Here is a 17,454-nt window from a genome sequence, read left to right on the forward strand (position 1 = left end):
TGCAAATAAACTTGGATTTTATCTTGATTAAGTGACATATGTCAACAAATGTAATTTCTGGTGGACCAGCTCACTTTTTGTCTTATATTAATGACCCAACTTTGCCATTAGTTTACCAAAGAGCAGAAGAATGGCCTCTAACTATGGATAGTATGCACAGGCTACCTGAAAAAAAAACTTGAAAATCAGACTGAAGGATTTGAAAACTGGAGGGTGGTAACAGGACAGAACAAGATCATACATCCCTGCATCTTAGAGTATATCTTCTTTCTTGCTAGCACCTTTTCCACATGCTTCACTGAGCCAATCTGGAAAGGAGGCACCTGAGAAGGCACTGGTGCAATGAGGGATGCTTGGCTTGAGGACAATGAAGGTTTAATTTTGAAACACTGCAGTGTATTGGGTTCTTCAAAATATTTGCCTCACTATGAAATGAAGAGTACTGTGGACACACTGTGTACACATTATTGAGCTCATGGAGCACCTCCTAAGCATTACTTTTAGAAATGCCATCTCAGCACATATTCCCCAGAGGCACGAGTGGAATGGAGTCCATTAAATTTAAGCTTTGGGGGCTTTGCTTCCAACAAGACCCAAACCCCTCTCCCCTCCAGTTGCTTCTTGCACCAACAAAGGCTCCACTTGCAAGGTACTGTCTGATCCTAGATTTTGAAGCATCCTGTTTGTAGGGGTCCCATGGCCTGTTACACGCCTGACTGCTGGACTATGGCTTCCTTGTGCCCCTAAATCCTTTTTATTTTTGGCACATCTGAAAGCCATTCCTTTGATACTATTCTTCCTTTTCCACAGGAAAGAAACCAGTTGCTGTGTCAGCACCCTGGCCAGGAATCAAAGAGAACAAGCTACTTGTCAGGCAACACTGGGAGCACAGACAATTAGGATGGGGATGATATTTCAGCAAGAGCTTTTCTGGTAGTAAAGAAAAATATAATGAAAATTTCATGCAATTTTGGAAAAATTAAGAAATGTCATCTGTAAAAGTTATGAGTTTACTTCTATGGCAGAGGTCAAGCAACACTACAGCTACTTTTCCATCCTGTGCTCTCCAGTTTGGACAGGAACAACAGCTTTTTTTAGCTATGTATGCTAGTCGCCCGTCATTGATTCATGGTATCTTACTAGAGAAAGTGTCTCAGATTTTCAGTGTCTTCTGCTTTAGCCATGACAGCAACCACAAACTCTCCCATTTATAATTCAGAGGCACAACTGTATTTTGACCTCATAATCTCTCTTTGGTAAACACATCAATTTCTTATGGGAATATATGTATTTTACCTTCTTTCATATGACCAAACAGTCCATGAGCCACAACCTGAGGACATCAGATACAGAAATATTCTGATTCTGTGAATAGCAGATGTGGGAACCATTCATTATACATTTGCACTCTTTGATCTCAGCTTTAAAAGCTAGTCCAACCACAAACACAGGAATGTGAAATACATGGAATAATAAACTGACACTTTAAAATTTTTCTTTATTTTAATTTTCAAATTTAAGGTCAATCTTCATTAATTTGCAGAGAGTACAAAAATGTTCCCATTAGTCTAGTTTGAATTTAGATGTATTTGTAAATAAAACTAAGCCTGCTTTTTCAAATACCATTTCTATGCACAAATTATATAGCTCATTCTTTTCATAAGGCATGTAAAACAGATTTCAGTTTAAACGTTAAAATACTTTACACTTGGATATCAGAATCACAAACAGAAATTAAAGGTTCTCAAAAAAATGTGCCTGAACTGCAGAAGTACACACTAAAGACATTACAATATACACATGCAGAGACATGCACAAACAAATATCTATGTATATGAACATACCAGGAAGATCGAAAATACCTGTGTCCTGGTTTTTATGAAATCTCAGTCATTTAACTAACAATGCATGTTTAACGCAGTACTCAAATATTGCTCACACAATAATTATAGTTTCCTATTTATGTCAGTACAAAATCATTTCAGTCACACAGTAAAATTGTGTGTCTTCCAGTCAATGTCCTACAGTGATGCTGAAATGATGAAATACATTAAGGAATCATAAGGGAGAAGATGAAGGAATAGTGCAAGATAAAGGAGTACTGAATCTTTGAGAAGTATAATTTGCTACATGATGAATTGGTAACTGTAAATCTTCCCTTTTCTTGAGACAATATCCTCTTTCTTTTGAATTACTCCATTTCTCACATAGTGAAAGAAGATATATCAAGATATATAGGACAATCCTATGTATTTGTTGTGTTGGAATTCTGGAAACATGAGAAATTTCCTTTCTGTTTAAAACCTGAACTTAGATAAATCATAAGAACTCACCATCTGTTGGCACATCTTTCCAGCAGAAAGTGTGTTGTTTCAGTGCACCTGCAGAAATCTTCACGTGCAGCCAAGGGACATCAAACAAATTATGTGGCAATGTCTTTTGGGGGAAAATTACGTTTCAAAAATCCTGGCATATAGGACAGAGATGGCCACAGAGGTGCATTATCTGAAGGTCCATGCCTTTTAACATGGTTGTTTTATTTGATTTTTTTTTTAAGATTATTCTCAAAGAACAGATCCTGTAAACAATACTCCTTATTTCTAAGAAGGCCACTGGGAATGAAAATGTCCAGATTATTCTTTGGGCTTGCTTCTTCCACTGAAATCATTATGGGAATCCATTATGAGGACTTTAAATTGTCTAAATATAGACTAGACAATATAGACTAGATTCTGTCACCCTAATTATACAGAGTGGTATATTATTTTATAAACAAATTGGTTGTTTTTACTGGTGGTTGTCTCTAGTAGAAGTAAACATAAGTACATCCCAGTCTGTGTACAGAGGCAAGATCCACATCTCCACAACATGTTCTTAGTTTTATTAAGGTCATTGGAAGTTTGCACATCAAACACTAAGAAGCCATCTAGGACATAATGTAATTTCTTTTCAGTTACTGTCTAATGAATAAGAACAGTAATGTATTACATGAGGAATGTATATAAAATTGCTTGTTACTAAACATGGCTTTTACCACAGAAGCTGGATCTAATCTTTGAATGTCATAAAGCTAAGTTTCAGGATAGAAACAGGTTTAGGGGATTTTAGAGTAGCTCAGGAATGTGACCATGAGCAGTCCAGGGCAGGCAGCATCCACCACTCTGCAGCTGCCACTCTGATGTACTCGTGGTCAGCATGAGCAAGGTCTGTGCTTCTGCCCAGATAATTGTGTACCAAGGCCATCTCCTGCAAACCATCCTGCCACATCTCATGCTCAGAATACAAGATTTAAGAGCTGCCTCCCTGGGGGCTGCTGGCATGAGCCAGGGCTGCTTGTAGTGCCATGCAGCTCGCGGGCTTCCTTGTGTGGGGTGACACAAGCCATCTGACACAACTGGTCAGCACATCATCACTAAATAATTTCTTGGCTAATAAATAATCTCATGCCAGGACTCCTTTGTTCTTGCATCTACTCACTCTAATGTGGTATCCACCCAAGGCCACAATCTTGGGAACAGCTTCTTACACAACAAACCTTCTCTTTTGCCTTCCTTCAAAATTCTGTTTACCCTTAAACACATCAGGATCATTATTCACTTTCTGTAGCTTTCTTGTGTCATACAAGTTTATACTGCACTCTCTCTGCCAGGAAATCCTTTTAGAATATGCTATGGTATGCAAAATCCTGGCTCTAACTCTGGATTCCAGTTTGTCTTTTTGTTGGAGTAATTAATAAAGAACTCCTGTTGCATAGACCTGTTGTACAACAAGGAAAATAACTCTCACACATAAGCAGTAAGCTATTAAAATGATCCTAAAACAAAATAAACCAGGGTTCAGTTCACAATCTTATTCATGCTTGTTTGTCTGTTTTGAGTGAGTTTTTAAATGGCCCTTTAAGGATATTAATATACATCCATATATATATATATATATGTCTGATAGGGGAGGCCAATAAATTTACCTATTTTATCTTCATAAACATGCAAACTCACAGAGAATATGTATTATTACTTCCATATTAAGAAGTAATATATTAAATTAATTCCTAGGCTTTACTATATTGAACATTTATATTCGTTTTAGATGTATATTTTTGATAATCATGGAGTATTGTGGTACAGGATGCTCACGATGTATTAAATAAGTTCTCCACAGTGAATTAAGTATATCTCATCAAAGGAAGTTATTTTTTCGAACTGACATTAGAATATTACTTTAAAAATTGTGGTTATTTTCATGTAATGTTAATGGTAACTTTTTTCCAAGTCAGACTGGGCTTCAACATAATGAAAGAGGCATTTATAAAACAACCAAATAGCCATACCTCTACTTACCAGTTAAGACTAGGATCTTCAAGTAAGGCTGATCGATATGAAAGTTACTGTTTCTAAGTCTGAAATTATGTCAATACAAACAATAAATTAAAACTAAGTAATTGAAAATTTAATATATAAAAATGTTACTGTATGACTTCACTATATATAACCAATATATATAGTTGGAAAGGGATTTGATGGAAGACTAGACTTTAGTCTCACTTTCTTGAGATATCTAGGTTTGTGTTTTAAAACATGTGACTGCTTTAAATTAATTCTGTGGGTTTGAATGTGCACTCTCAAAACCCCTTTATGACTAAAAATGCAGATTCATTTGTTCATTTCCTGGTTTTAATTGGGATGAGCTGTACCCCTTATTATCCAGCCTCATCTTAATAGCAAAGCGGAACAGGACATACACAAGGGATAACACAGAGGTTAGTAAAAAGCAAATGTGATGAATTTCTGTGCATGTCTGTGTGGTGTCACTGTTTTAGACAAACGACATCTGAAGATCCTACAGTGCTTGCAGCTGGTTTCCACAAGACCTGCTTCTGGAGGCACTCAGTAGCAGCTGCCTGCTGTATTCAACCTGGAACACCTAGAGGTCTTCATATCTTCAGTGACTGGCATTTAAAGTGCAGTGAAGCTTTGTTAAGTCCATCCTCACCTGCAATTTTCTTCATTAATTGGCACAATTCTTTGTTTTTCTTCTGTCACTTTGTCTGATGCCTTTTGTAACATTAATGGCGACTTCCTGTGTGGAGATTTTCTGTGTGTCCCATTTACTCTGTGAGAGTTTTAAACAGTACAGTCAGTTCCATGATGACAACAGAAAGAGTCATTGATGATTAACCCCTAATTTACAAAAACAGTTCTACTTAATGAACAGAATGCCTCCAGCATCCTTCACACAGCACTGTGATGCAGAGCAGCTTCCTTATTCAGCGTGGACACAAGCTTTTATATCTGCTACAGAGGCAGTGGATGTCAGTAGGCTTTGATCAACCTTCTTAACTATAATTATCATCTCTGCATGTGTGTACTAGAAAAGCAGGGCAAATAAATCTGGTTTCAGTCCAGAAGTGAATATTAGAGGTTCCTTTTGATTTCACTGAGACTAGTGCATCACTAGCCTGAGACAGAATTTTCTGTACTTGTTTTTATGTTTCTGATGTGAAAATACAGTTTTAAAGTAACACTTCTGCCTGTGCACAAAACCCAAGCACAATATATACCTTTCAGAGCTTCATCAGTTTATTTTCAATATTCAAAAATGTCAGTCTGTCTGTGTCATGCGAGTGCATCCCTAATTTAAATTTATACTTTTCCATCTCCCAGACTGTCTGCTTGTTGCCATTAGCAATGCACTGTAATGCACATTACAAAATGTGGGAAACTGCATAGGTCTAACAAAGTGTACTCAGATCTGGGCTAACAGAGACACAGCTGAATTAGGTGGGTTTCATTATTGTATTGCCAGTGTTCCATGAGACTATTTGTAAGGAATGCCAGGTGAATTTGGCATTATTTACAGGGTAAAATAATGTCTGATAAACTTCAGGCACTGACATAAGTGGAAGGTAGATCTATATTGCAGACCAACACCTGGAGTTAATTTGCTGCTGTGTATTATTTCACATTTCTGCAGCCTGAATACACCTCCTCCTTTGCTATCTGCTCACCCAGTGCTACTGTTCATGCAAGTATTTGCCACAGACTATAATGAGAATTAAACCAGATTATTGTCAGTCAGGGACATAATCTGGATACCACCTTTTTTGGAAAGAGGTGCCTGACCAACCTGTTACCTTCACTGGTATTAGCACTCCTTTCTTTATTACTGTCTTCATCATCATCATCTTTTACTTCTAAATTGTTTTGACATTACCATCAAGAGAGGATAATAAAGTTTCCCAGATACAGTACAGTGCTTTTCAATAGCACAAGTTGTACCCTATTATAAGCAAGTCTGAAGGGATAAGGCAGATGGCTGCTTCACAGCTGGATGCAGGGGAAAGTGGGAAACAGAGAAGTGACAGGATTTATCCCCTGCTAGCCCACAGGCCAATGGCACAACCCAAGTCTCAGGAGAGCACCATGTGCTGCATTGCACTGTTTTCAATGGCATGTTGAGATAAAAGAAAAACTGTGGTCAATGTGAACGTTTGGGTAAATAAAACTTAAGGTGTTCACATGTTATGCTCATCTTATGGGTCCCTAAACAGTGGAAAAACAGAGATAAGAGTGGCAGATCAGAGCTGGAGCCTAAATTAGATACCACGCTCTCTCTCTCTCTATATATATATATTTCTTTTTTGATGACAAGAAGTTTAGACAACTTCCTTTTTTATGCACCTGCATTAGATGTAGAGAATAATGTAAATGCTTTAGTTATCATGAGAAATTTTCTTTGCACTGAGCTGCAACAACACAGATAGATGTTACTGAATGTATCTCAGCTAGAAAATGCAGGAGAATATCTTCAAAGTCATGGGACCTCAGGGCAGGAACCCACACTTCACTGAGTAGTACCATTAGAGTCAACACTCACATTATTAATATGTTGTGGGAATTTGCTCATACATCCTACTAAGTGCAGTACAGAAGTAATTTTCCATTCAATTACAAAATTAGACAATTTTCTCGAACAGTAGGACAGGTACACAATGTAATTCCCAATTGTGACCAAGTGATTTTCAAATTGGATTAATCATTATCTAGTTCTCTTTGACTATATCCAACCTCACCAATTAAAATTTCTCTCTGGGCTAGTGGCTATGACAAGCATTTGTGCTTTTCATTTACAGAAATCCCATGGCTCTAGATGTCATGCTGCTGTGGACTGTGTCCCTGTCCACCTGGAGGTGCAGTATCTCGTGAAAAGATACAGCAGTGTCTTTTATGTCACCTGGGAATATCTTTGTACTATAGCAATACAAAAGATAACAATACAATGGAGGTATAAAATAAATAGACATGTACTGATGTGTTGTGTGTTAGCAAATGCAATGGCAAATTCAATCCAAATTCTCTTTTTCATTTGCTCAGACCCCTTGGTTTAAGGATGTGACTCCCAAGATGGGATAACATCTTATGTTAGCAGTGTTAGGGTGTAGCAGTTCTGCCACATGCTGTGCTGAGGCATTTTCTGTGGAAAAATGTCAAAAGACAAAGCTCAGTGAGGAGGAGTGCCAACATGAGCAGTAATTCAGCAGAAACAAACTGTGTGTGCCTGGGGAGCAGGAACACCAGGGGAGCTTGTTTCATGTCTGAGAGGCAAGAAACAAAGGATGGAATTGCACAGAGGTGTTGCAGTCATTCTCTGTTTAAAACAATGAAGCTAACAGGAATTAAGCCAAAGGAATGACCCAAATGGTGACTAAAAGCTGAAATTTGCTTGAGCTTGAAAATACATACTCCATTTCATTCCCCACATACGCTAACAAAGTAAAACTTGTACCATCTTTACATGTATATAAAGTCACCCAAACTCCATTTAAATGTGAAATTATGTCAGCTGAAACCTTTGTTCCCCACCCTCAAAGAAAACAGTATAAATATGACTTAAAAGGGGAGGAAGGCAGAGGAGACTCTACCTTTGTGTCCTGGGATGGTCAGCAGGCTATACTCTCTCTTCCCCCATGGGGACACCTGTCAGATAAGTTTTATTCACAGTAACACTATTGCTTATGCATTCTGCTATCAGTGCCTTTATCAACAGCCATTTTTGGACCTTACTCTGTCCAACAGGGAAGAAATTACACCATTTGTGGATGTGGATCTTACTGAATTTGCCCAGACTTACAGTGCAATGGATGCCAGTTTGGCATCAGGGATTGCAGTCGTGACCAGATTTGCTGTGCCCCTCACCAGACCTGAGTGCCAGATTGGTTACTCTGAAATATTGTCTGTGAAGGTGTCCCAGGACCTCAGACAGGCACATAATACTGAGGAAGGAAGGGAAGGCCCCCAGACCTGCTACATCTGCAGACAGCACCAAAAGCAAGGGTGGAGGGGTCTCCCTTCCCTAATTTTTTATCTGACAGAAGAATTGCTGTAGTCAGCAGGATTGCCATGGATAAAAAGTTACAGAAGTATGAATGTGCCCCTTCCCAAGCAGGCAAGGAATGGGCCCAAAAATTCTGGAAAGACAAAGCAATTATTTGTACAGTATTGGAGGCTCACTTATCTTACATGCAAAAGGGAATCAAAGAGTCCTTCTTCCCTCAAATATATCATATACAGAACATGCTGCTTTGCAATCAGAAAATGGAGTATTAAAGTCATCACTGACTTTTGAGAGGGACATAAAAGGAAGATTGGAAACCCAAAAACGAGCGTATCACTGAGAAAGAGAATTTTAAGATTCTACTTGCTTCAGCAGAGCATAGGGAAAGACAATTATTGGAGAAATTAGGTAGGAAAAAAACACAGCAGAGTGAAACAAAATCTGAGAGAGGAAATAGAGGGCAGAAAAACAGCTGAATTGTTACTATCTTTGGAAGATGAGCAGCTGCACAAACAGTTACAGAAAGAAAATGAGATAAAGCAGAAACTGGAAGAAAAGGTAAAAATGATGCTTAAGAGGGCTGCCAATCTAGCCAGCATTGTACAGGTAAGAAAAGCAATTGTATCCTCTGGAGAATGGTGAAAAAGCCAAGGGGACAGTGGCCACTCACCATTGTCTTCAGGAGACTGAATGCCAATATTACACACCTTTAACTACTGCTGTGCCAAATTTTGTGGAACTAGCAATGCAAATTCAGGGAGCATCCTATTCACGGAGGGCAAAGCTAGATGTAAAAGATGTTATTTATGATTCCACTCTGGGAACACCTCAAGGCTTAACTCATGCTCACCCAGAAGGGAGTGCAGTGTACCTTTGACAAATTCCACAGGGATACAAACATTCACCCATGACTGCATATTCTGTCATTGCCAAACTTCTACAGTCTCACTCTCCCCAGATGTGAAATCAGATTATATCATAGTAAGAGGAGACTCTCCTGAAAAAGTAGGGGAAGCAGCAACAACAGCATGGCAAGCACTTCTTCAAGTAGAAATTGAGATTCCCCCAGAATGCCAAGGACCATGTAAAGCACTTTATCTGCTACATCTGCAGATAACCCAGAAAACAAGGAAGTCTCCCTTCCCAAAATTTTTACCTAACACCTTATCATATGAGAAACCAAGGAAGCAATAACCCAGCCATAGGTTGTGGCTTTCTTTAATCTGCAGCAGCTCAGCATCTGCTATGCAAACAGGGCAGCAAGGGGAAATCTGTAGGTGGCAGGTAGGTGGATAGGCAGCTGTGACAGGAGAAGGCTGGTCTTTGGTACAGCCCCAAAGCCTTGTTCTTACAATATATACAAGGTACACCACACGTAAGTGAGGGGGAAAAGGGGAGAGGATCTGACCCAAAGCCTACTGAAGTTATTGAAAAGACACCCATTGACTTTTTCAAGCTTCATGTCCAGCTTTGAATGAACCAGGGTTCATGCAGTGCACATATTTTAAGCAGAACAGCAATTAAGGGAGGGCATGTTCCTTTTTCAGATAATTAAACTAAATTGTTTGCACAATGCATGCCACATGTGGACTGAGTTGGAAAGAAATTAGCATGGGAGCTTTTTTTACTGTAGCAAGTGTGTGTGCCACTCTGGTTGACAAAGAAAACATCAGTGCTATTGGCTGTTCAGGCATGAAGCATTGCCAGAGGTGCTCAGCTCAATCATGCCATGGCTGTAGTGCAGCCTGGCACCATTTTCTCCTATCTCAAGACATTAAATACAGTTTTACTGCAAAGAGAAAGCTGTCACAAAAGTAGCTTAGACGTGGTTGAAGCTAGTGCTGGGCATTAGGGAACATAGTTATACTCATACCTCTGTGGTCCTGAAGCCATTCTGTCTCTGTGTTGTAGTTCCCATGCTGTGGGCTACGGGGTTTGCACACTGAGAGCCACAGTTGTTCCTCTTCTCAGCGTTCAGCATTCCAGCTGTGGCTGATGCTGTAGATACACCTGGGTGAGCCAACTTCCCATCCTCCAGAAGACCTAGTAGGGACACATGGAATTGGGCAATTAACACTGAGGAGCAATTTGCAGCTGGCTCCAGCGTTCCTCTATTTTGCCACAATTTGTGATCTTGTCAGTGATGCAAGGTGTGGTACCACAGTGAGAGCAGTCCCTGTGGCTTCTTCATCCTCACATGTGACATGATTTGGCCTTTTTCCTATGGTCCACTGCTCTGTGAAACATTGGCTCAGAAAACTTGGAAAACCAGTCAATGAGTGCAGTATATCAGTAGATTTTTGTCACCTGCAGGTCTCCATGGACTTCTCTACACACACACACCTTCCTTGCCTGATTGAGAGTTGAACTAAGACCCAGAGAAGACTCCATTAAATCTCTTCCAGTTCCGGGAAATGAAGGGGTTAGATGTGAGCATGACAGATGAGACAAATATGGAGGGAAAGGTTGCTCTGTGCATGGCCTTGCCTTGGATATTTTTTCATTTGAAGTTAAGAAATTTAGAAAGGATTTGTTTCATGTTGTTTTGTCTATCAGCAATCAAATAAATGAGTAATTTGCTTTCTGCTCGCTCTGTGGATACACATGCATCGTACAATATGATATTGGACAGCATAAATGAATTTTCCCATCTTACTGCATTAACAACAATCAGTTGTCATTTATGGTGAGTGCAGAGCACTCAACATCTGGTTGCAACACTGGATCTGAAATCCAAATACAAGGAGTAAGTGGGATGCATGACTTTCTCTCAATTTAGTTTTTGTCAAAGCTTATTTGTGAAGAGCTTTATGTTAAAAGACAAACAAAGAAGGCAAATTTACTAACTGGCAATGCAGGTATCAAACCTAGAAAAATTAAGGAGTCACAGACACTAAGTGAGAAAAAAGTATGTGGAGAACCAATGACAAACCATTGCTACATGAAGTGACATGGTGTCGTCAAAACCTTCTGCATTAATCAGGTAGGAATTCAAGTGCTGTGTTAAAGACATTAAAAAGGAAGCAAAATCCTGAATTATTTTTCAGAAATCTGTACGAAAAGATGATTTATCAGTAGAAAGCAACATTTGTCAGTATTAGCTAGCAAAGGGAAATGTCTGAATTCAATAAAGTTTCACCCAAATATTCAAAGCCTTGGTCTTGAAAATATATACAATTTTGTGAAATTAAAAGGTCTTTAGGCTCTCGTCTGAGTACAAACTAGTCACTGCACTTCCCTGAGCAGTCAGAAGATGGAGGCAGAGTATTCCAAAGGCTTTAACTGTAGTGGTGGTAACTAATAATACTGCCATCTAGTTTTTGATAGAAAAAGAATTGAACTGAGACTTGAAAATATTATATTGTAATTTATTTTTTAAAAAATAGTTCTGTCTTTGGAAACTGCCTTTTCTACTAGATATAAAAACTGATGTTGTTCTAGTGTGTAAGTTTAGATGCAACTTCAGTAAGGCAATAGTAAACCTCACCTCTCCTGCATCTCCCAAAATTCCCCACCTATTTTTGTTTTAGGTCTTACCTCTTCCTATCACTCCACAGGGCCAGAGGAGAGGTAAAAACTGACTTTGTGCAGAGCAGTTGGTGGCACAGACTGGCATCGTAGACAAAAGCAGTTGTCAGGAAGGGAAATGGAGAGGCAACGAGCCACGTGTGAGTCAGAGCTCTCAGCCAGGAATCCACTGCTCCACCTTGCAGTGGAGCTCCAAGAACAAGCTTGAGCACAGCTTTCAACAGGCAAACTGCACTAGGAATTGTGTTCTAATCCCATTAATTGAGTCTTTGACATTTCAGACATTCAAATTATGAGTTTTTCCTTCTGTGGAGTCATCCTATGAAATTACTTTCCACCATGTGTCTCTTTGGCCATCTGGCCTAAGACTAAATTATCTGGTGAAACAGCTGTCAGCTAAAAAGCCATTTTGTTATTAAGTAAAATTGTTCATTTATCAGACTGTGTTGCATCTTTTGATCCTGCATAGAAAAATTTTTCTTACATGAATCCGTTTCCAGAGGCTGATGAAAAATCTCAATCTTGAAAATAGCATATCTAGTTTATATTTTGTCTCTGTTAGTTTGCACCCTGAGCATAATTGATGCATCCTGCATTGCAGGGGTGTGACCTTTTTTTGCAATACTTGTCAAATATAAACCAGGTATCAGTATTTGAGCTTTCCACTACCACTACCATATTTTTATATGGATGATCCAGTGGTCACAATACTAGGCAAAAAGATTTTTTTTATTTTATCTTGTGATATGTTTGCTATTCTGAAGTGAAGAAACTATTTTAGAATTTGTTTTCATTAGCAAATAGATGATTTAGACAGTGGGCAGCAGTTTAATGGCTTCAATGACTTGTCCTTTATGTATGACCATCAAGAAGAAATAACAGTGAGAATATATAAGCAGTGGTGTTAAGAGCACAAGATTTATTGGCAATCCATAGAGCAACACCTATTTTATAGACTAGATACATAACACAAAATTATAATTGCAAAACAGAGACGATGTTAAAAAAGGATTAGGAACACATGGTTGCTTTTAAAATAGCAAATATTTTTGCACTGCTATTTAGGATTTGCCACAGTACACAAAAACGAAGAGTTAGCTCTCTAATGCACTATTTGGAATTTACAGGCCAGCAGGGTGGCAATACTAAGGGTCTTGCCTCATTGTGGTTTAAATGCAAACTGTTGAGATATTTATGCCATCCTCCCAGCTGGGTTTGGTAAATAATCTCCTTGGTCTTTTATGGTAGGGCTTCAGTTTACATCAGCGCTGTTAAATCACTGTAGACATTTAAATGAAGGGGTTCAGTAATGTTGTTTTCATTCTCACCTTCTCTTTCATGGCACCTCTGCCAAAAGTCTGTGGGCCTTTTTAGGCCCGGGGAAACAGCAGATCCCATCTCAATGCTCTGTCAAAGACACAGATTTTACTTTCAGATGACCTGGCAAGGCTCCAGTATTCCCAAGGCTCCGTTCCCTGGGTTTCTGGGTGATTATTAAACGCCATGGATGTGTGGTGAACGCTCCCTCAGGAGGGGCCGGCCGGGGCCCGCCGGGTCGCTCCCGCTGTGGGGAGGAAGGGACAAGGGCAGGAATTCCATTGCAGGCAAGCGGGCTCGTTTGTAAGGAACATGCATGAGCTCTCTCTCAATGACCACAGGGAGAACACCCCTGCAGCAGCCCCACTGCTCACAAATCCACATCTTTCCAGCACAAAGTGTGCCTGAAAGGATTTGTCCTCTCACGGCAATATTTACCACCACCTTCCTCTTTGCTTGCTGGACTGCACAGGCACAATAAGTCTTGCCTTTCTTACCAGGACAATAGAAATGCTTTAGGCTGGAGCTTGACAAATGCTTTTTTTCAGCAGCATCAAGGGCAAAAAGGGTTATTTTAAACTGAAATCGGTCCTAGACTTTATTCTTCCACCAATGACGCAAGCAGTCAGGCTGGCATGACTTGGGAGGTAGCACGGGAATCAGAAAAAGCAGCTGAAAGCAGCTTAAGTTGGTGTGTTCTCCAATAAAACAAAACAAACACCATAATTTAAAAATTTTGAATTAGTTTTCATAAAGTGTCAGACAGCATCATCTCAATTTTTTAGTTTAGGAGAGATGTTTAAAATTGCAGTCTGAAAAATTGTTCAGAGATTTGCATGCTTATGTCCATTCAAAATACTTAAATCAGGTAGCTCTAAATCTCCTCCCTATTATTTACATGGGGAGAGAGCTGTCGAAGAAAGCTTTGAAAATAATTATTTTAGTAAATAGGGTGTTCATCACAGAGAAGTCTGTGAAAATGTAAAATACAGAAAGAAAATGTAAGACATTAGACCTGCATTTCTTAATTTTTCTGGTTTCTTTTATTATAATGACAACACTAATGATAACAAAATCAAGGATAAACATTGCATACATGCTGCTCTAGGTCTTCATACAGCCTGGTTACACCGAAGGATTCAAATTATTCTTAATGACAGTATTTCATAAAGAGGAGAGGAATTTTTTACTCTACTCTTTCTAACCAGAGTTTTGTATGAAGAGTTTTGTATCACCTTTGTATAAAGATGATGTGAAAACAAGGAAAACCACCTAATTTATTCAGATTGTGAATGTAAAACTGGTCTGAAAAGCAAAGTAGTGTCATGGATTGACAGCTGGCACAGAGAGACAGAAAAGAGATCTAGGGGGTACAATTTTATAGCCCTTAAATATCAGGACCACAGGGAATTTCTCAAACCACAAATGACACATAGGTAGGTCTGCCTGGATCTCCTGCACAGACTTCATCAAAAGAGTAAATTTTAATAAGCTTCAAGATGACCTGAAAATTTCTGTGACTGAAAAAATCAGCAATGCTGCAGTAGCTAATGCTGTCAAGTGGTTCAGGCAGGGTATGAAGCCTTGTAGTAGGGAGACAAAGCTAATCTTTGCCAAAATAATCAACTTTTTATTCTGTGTGTGTTCGCCACAGTATTCTCCCACTTCATTTTAAAGCAACAGGTAGTGACCAAACAGGACATGAATTTGGACCCAAATACACTCTAGATCTGACCCAGTACCATGAGACCCTGTGCTGTCACAAGTTCGGTTAAGGAATAAAAAACATGTATTTGTTTAAAGCAGGTACCTGTTGTTTACTGTGCTAAATTTATACCTTTGAAACTGACTACAAGCAAACCAACAGGGTTTAATTTTCTAGTTCAGCAATGTCCTTTTTCATGACTGTTATCCTCACACATAATGCAGAAGGTTTAGAAAATGCTTGCCTAAAAAGATACTGCACTGTAAAGATGGACTCTGAGAAAGCTCCCAGTGAAGACAAATGAAAAGTGTTATCACCACATACAGATGCTTCCAGAGGAAATGTCTTTGCAATCATCACCAAGTTTCTTGCATTTAATGCTACAGAGTGATAATAAGTACAGAAAACACTGAAACATCTGTCTTCTCTACCTGTTTTCCTGATTTGAAACTATTTTTGGGAAAGCCACACATCTGCAGGCCTGAGGGCTGGTGTGCACTTCTGCTGCAAAAACAAGACATAGCAAGGATCCAATAAAAATGAATGGAGCGGAGGCTGTGACAAAAGTCAGGTTTAAGTCATTTCCTCCAAAACAGCAGCCACAGGGATAAGGCCAGATGCTCAGGAAATATGCAATAGCTCTTTTTTACCTAAAAAGAATCAATTTAGAAACTTACAGGCATAGCAGAGAGTGGGTTTGTGAGCTAGGATGAAGGATCCAGATTTACAGAGAGATAACCTGCTGCAGCAGGAAAATATTGTCAGAAACAATGTTTTGTGTCAGTAAACACAATAATGCACTAAATTTGCTACCCAGACATTCAGAGAATCCAGAATGATTTCTCTGAACTCTAATGTGATATGAATTTTAGACTGCAAAGCAAGACACAACAAACACATTTGCACTTTACACATGTTTTGGAGCTCTCTCCAAAGCTGTCTTCAGGCAGGCAGGGCTGAGCCATGCCCAGGCACACTACTGGTGTGAGGAGGCAGCCAGGGGCTCTGTGCCTTCCTCCAGACTTACAGGAGGAACAGAATTACTTACTTGAAGTGAGCTCATCCTAAAGCACAAACAAACTCTCAAGCTGGAAACCTTCATATCACTTGCATGGCGTAACTTTCCAAGTACATGAAGATGCTAAATCTTTGCATATTGGTATATTTCAATTTCAAATTGTGATACAGAATCACATTATAACCATTCTTTTAAACAAATTTAACAGTGTTGTAGCTATGTTTGCAAAATAAAGGTGAGTATAAAATTTATTTTTATTCCGAATGGGAAATGCATGCTGCAACACTCTTTAATGAATGTGTGATCATTTCAAAGTTCTAGACAAAGGGCTCTATATGGCAAAGAGACTCCAGATGATGAATTAAAGGGAATTGGCCTGACCATCAAGGGAAGATGCAAAAGGTAAACTTGGGAGAATTGTAATCATGGTGTTAGGCAAGGACCTAATGTCAGAAGGACAACAGATTTTAATGCGTGAAAGTACAAATTTTGATAACTGAAACAAGAGAGAAGAACCAAATTTTCACTGTATTTTGGAATAAGCGTCATCAAAATTTTGGAAGACCTTGACAGCTGAGTAGATCTTTTGCCTGGGAAACTAATGACACATGATGGATTAAGCAACTAAGCAGTGCCACATGATGTGCCAGAAACAGATCACTCCTTCCTCCAAACTGAAAAACTAACACATAAATAGCAAAGCTCTGAAGTGCTATTCATAGTGCTGGATTTTAGAAGAGGTTATTTGCTTTTCCACACGCAAATATAGTGGTTGTGTTTCAGTAAAGCCCATGAAAAATACACATTAAAAATTACACACTCTGTGCACAATACCCTATATCATGCATCTAAATTACTGCAAATCAGCCTGTTTTCCAAAAGTGCTGTCTTTTGTCTCAGTTCCTGTCTAAACCCATCCTGAAAATGCCAAGAAAGAAGTCCTCCTTGCAGGAGAGCACTCCTGTGTGAGATGGAGAACAGGCAGCAGGCTGCTGGCCCTCTCAACATCAGTATCCACCCTGTTCTGACCAGTGCTTAGAGCTGCAGATGTTCACATGCTCTTTCCCTCTCCTTTACCTTGGCTTTCCTTCTCCTTTGGGATGTGGTAACAAAACACCTCTCATTAGGATTAGACTAATTTCCAACATAGACATGGAAAGCGTTACTGTCATTCTTATTAGCTAGCTAATCACACACGGAATTTTAAGATGAGTAAAATACATCATTTCAATTAATCACACTGAGGAGCAGCAAAAATATTTAGGCAGACTAAATATAAATCCTCATGAAAAGCATTTAAAGGTGTACGAAACATGAGCTAAAATGACTCTTCAGCTTTGCTTACCAAGCTTCAACAGCTGGAATTGAAGTTGAATGTTTCAAGTAGTACTTAGCACATTTATTTTTAAAAAATAAAAATAAAGTGATTGACTATTGAGATAATTTACAAAGGCTTGGGCAAAATGTGAGCCATTGGAAAGCTGTAGATTCAGCCTCAATGTCCCAAAGGTATTCTCCATGTGGGAATTAACTGAGGAAGGTCCAGTGGGCTGTG

General features: G+C 39.1%; 1 protein-coding gene across 3 annotated transcripts in view; it reads right to left on the bottom strand.

Moving 5' to 3' along the window:
* BAALC (BAALC binder of MAP3K1 and KLF4) overlaps window positions 1-17,454 on the bottom strand; it is a 36,292-nt gene that overhangs the window by 8,393 nt on the left and 10,445 nt on the right. Inside the window, exons 2-4 of one of the 3 annotated variants that reach the window (XR_010079256.1) lie at window positions 10,205-10,374; window positions 4,990-5,109; window positions 4,338-4,396 (exon numbers count right to left, since the gene is read on the bottom strand). Coding sequence is in view for 2 of the 3 variants with exons in the window: in XM_063389850.1 (XP_063245920.1) it covers window positions 5,005-5,109; window positions 10,205-10,374 (275 nt within the window). In the remaining variant the exon portion in view is untranslated. The remainder of the gene's footprint in view (window positions 1-4,337; window positions 4,397-4,989; window positions 5,110-10,204; window positions 10,375-17,454) is intronic. The other 2 variants (XM_063389850.1, XM_063389838.1) reach the window with 2 other exon arrangements.

Source organism: Prinia subflava, chromosome 1, assembly GCF_021018805.1.
Source record: "Prinia subflava isolate CZ2003 ecotype Zambia chromosome 1, Cam_Psub_1.2, whole genome shotgun sequence".
NCBI classification, from domain to species: Eukaryota; Metazoa; Chordata; class Aves; order Passeriformes; family Cisticolidae; genus Prinia; species Prinia subflava.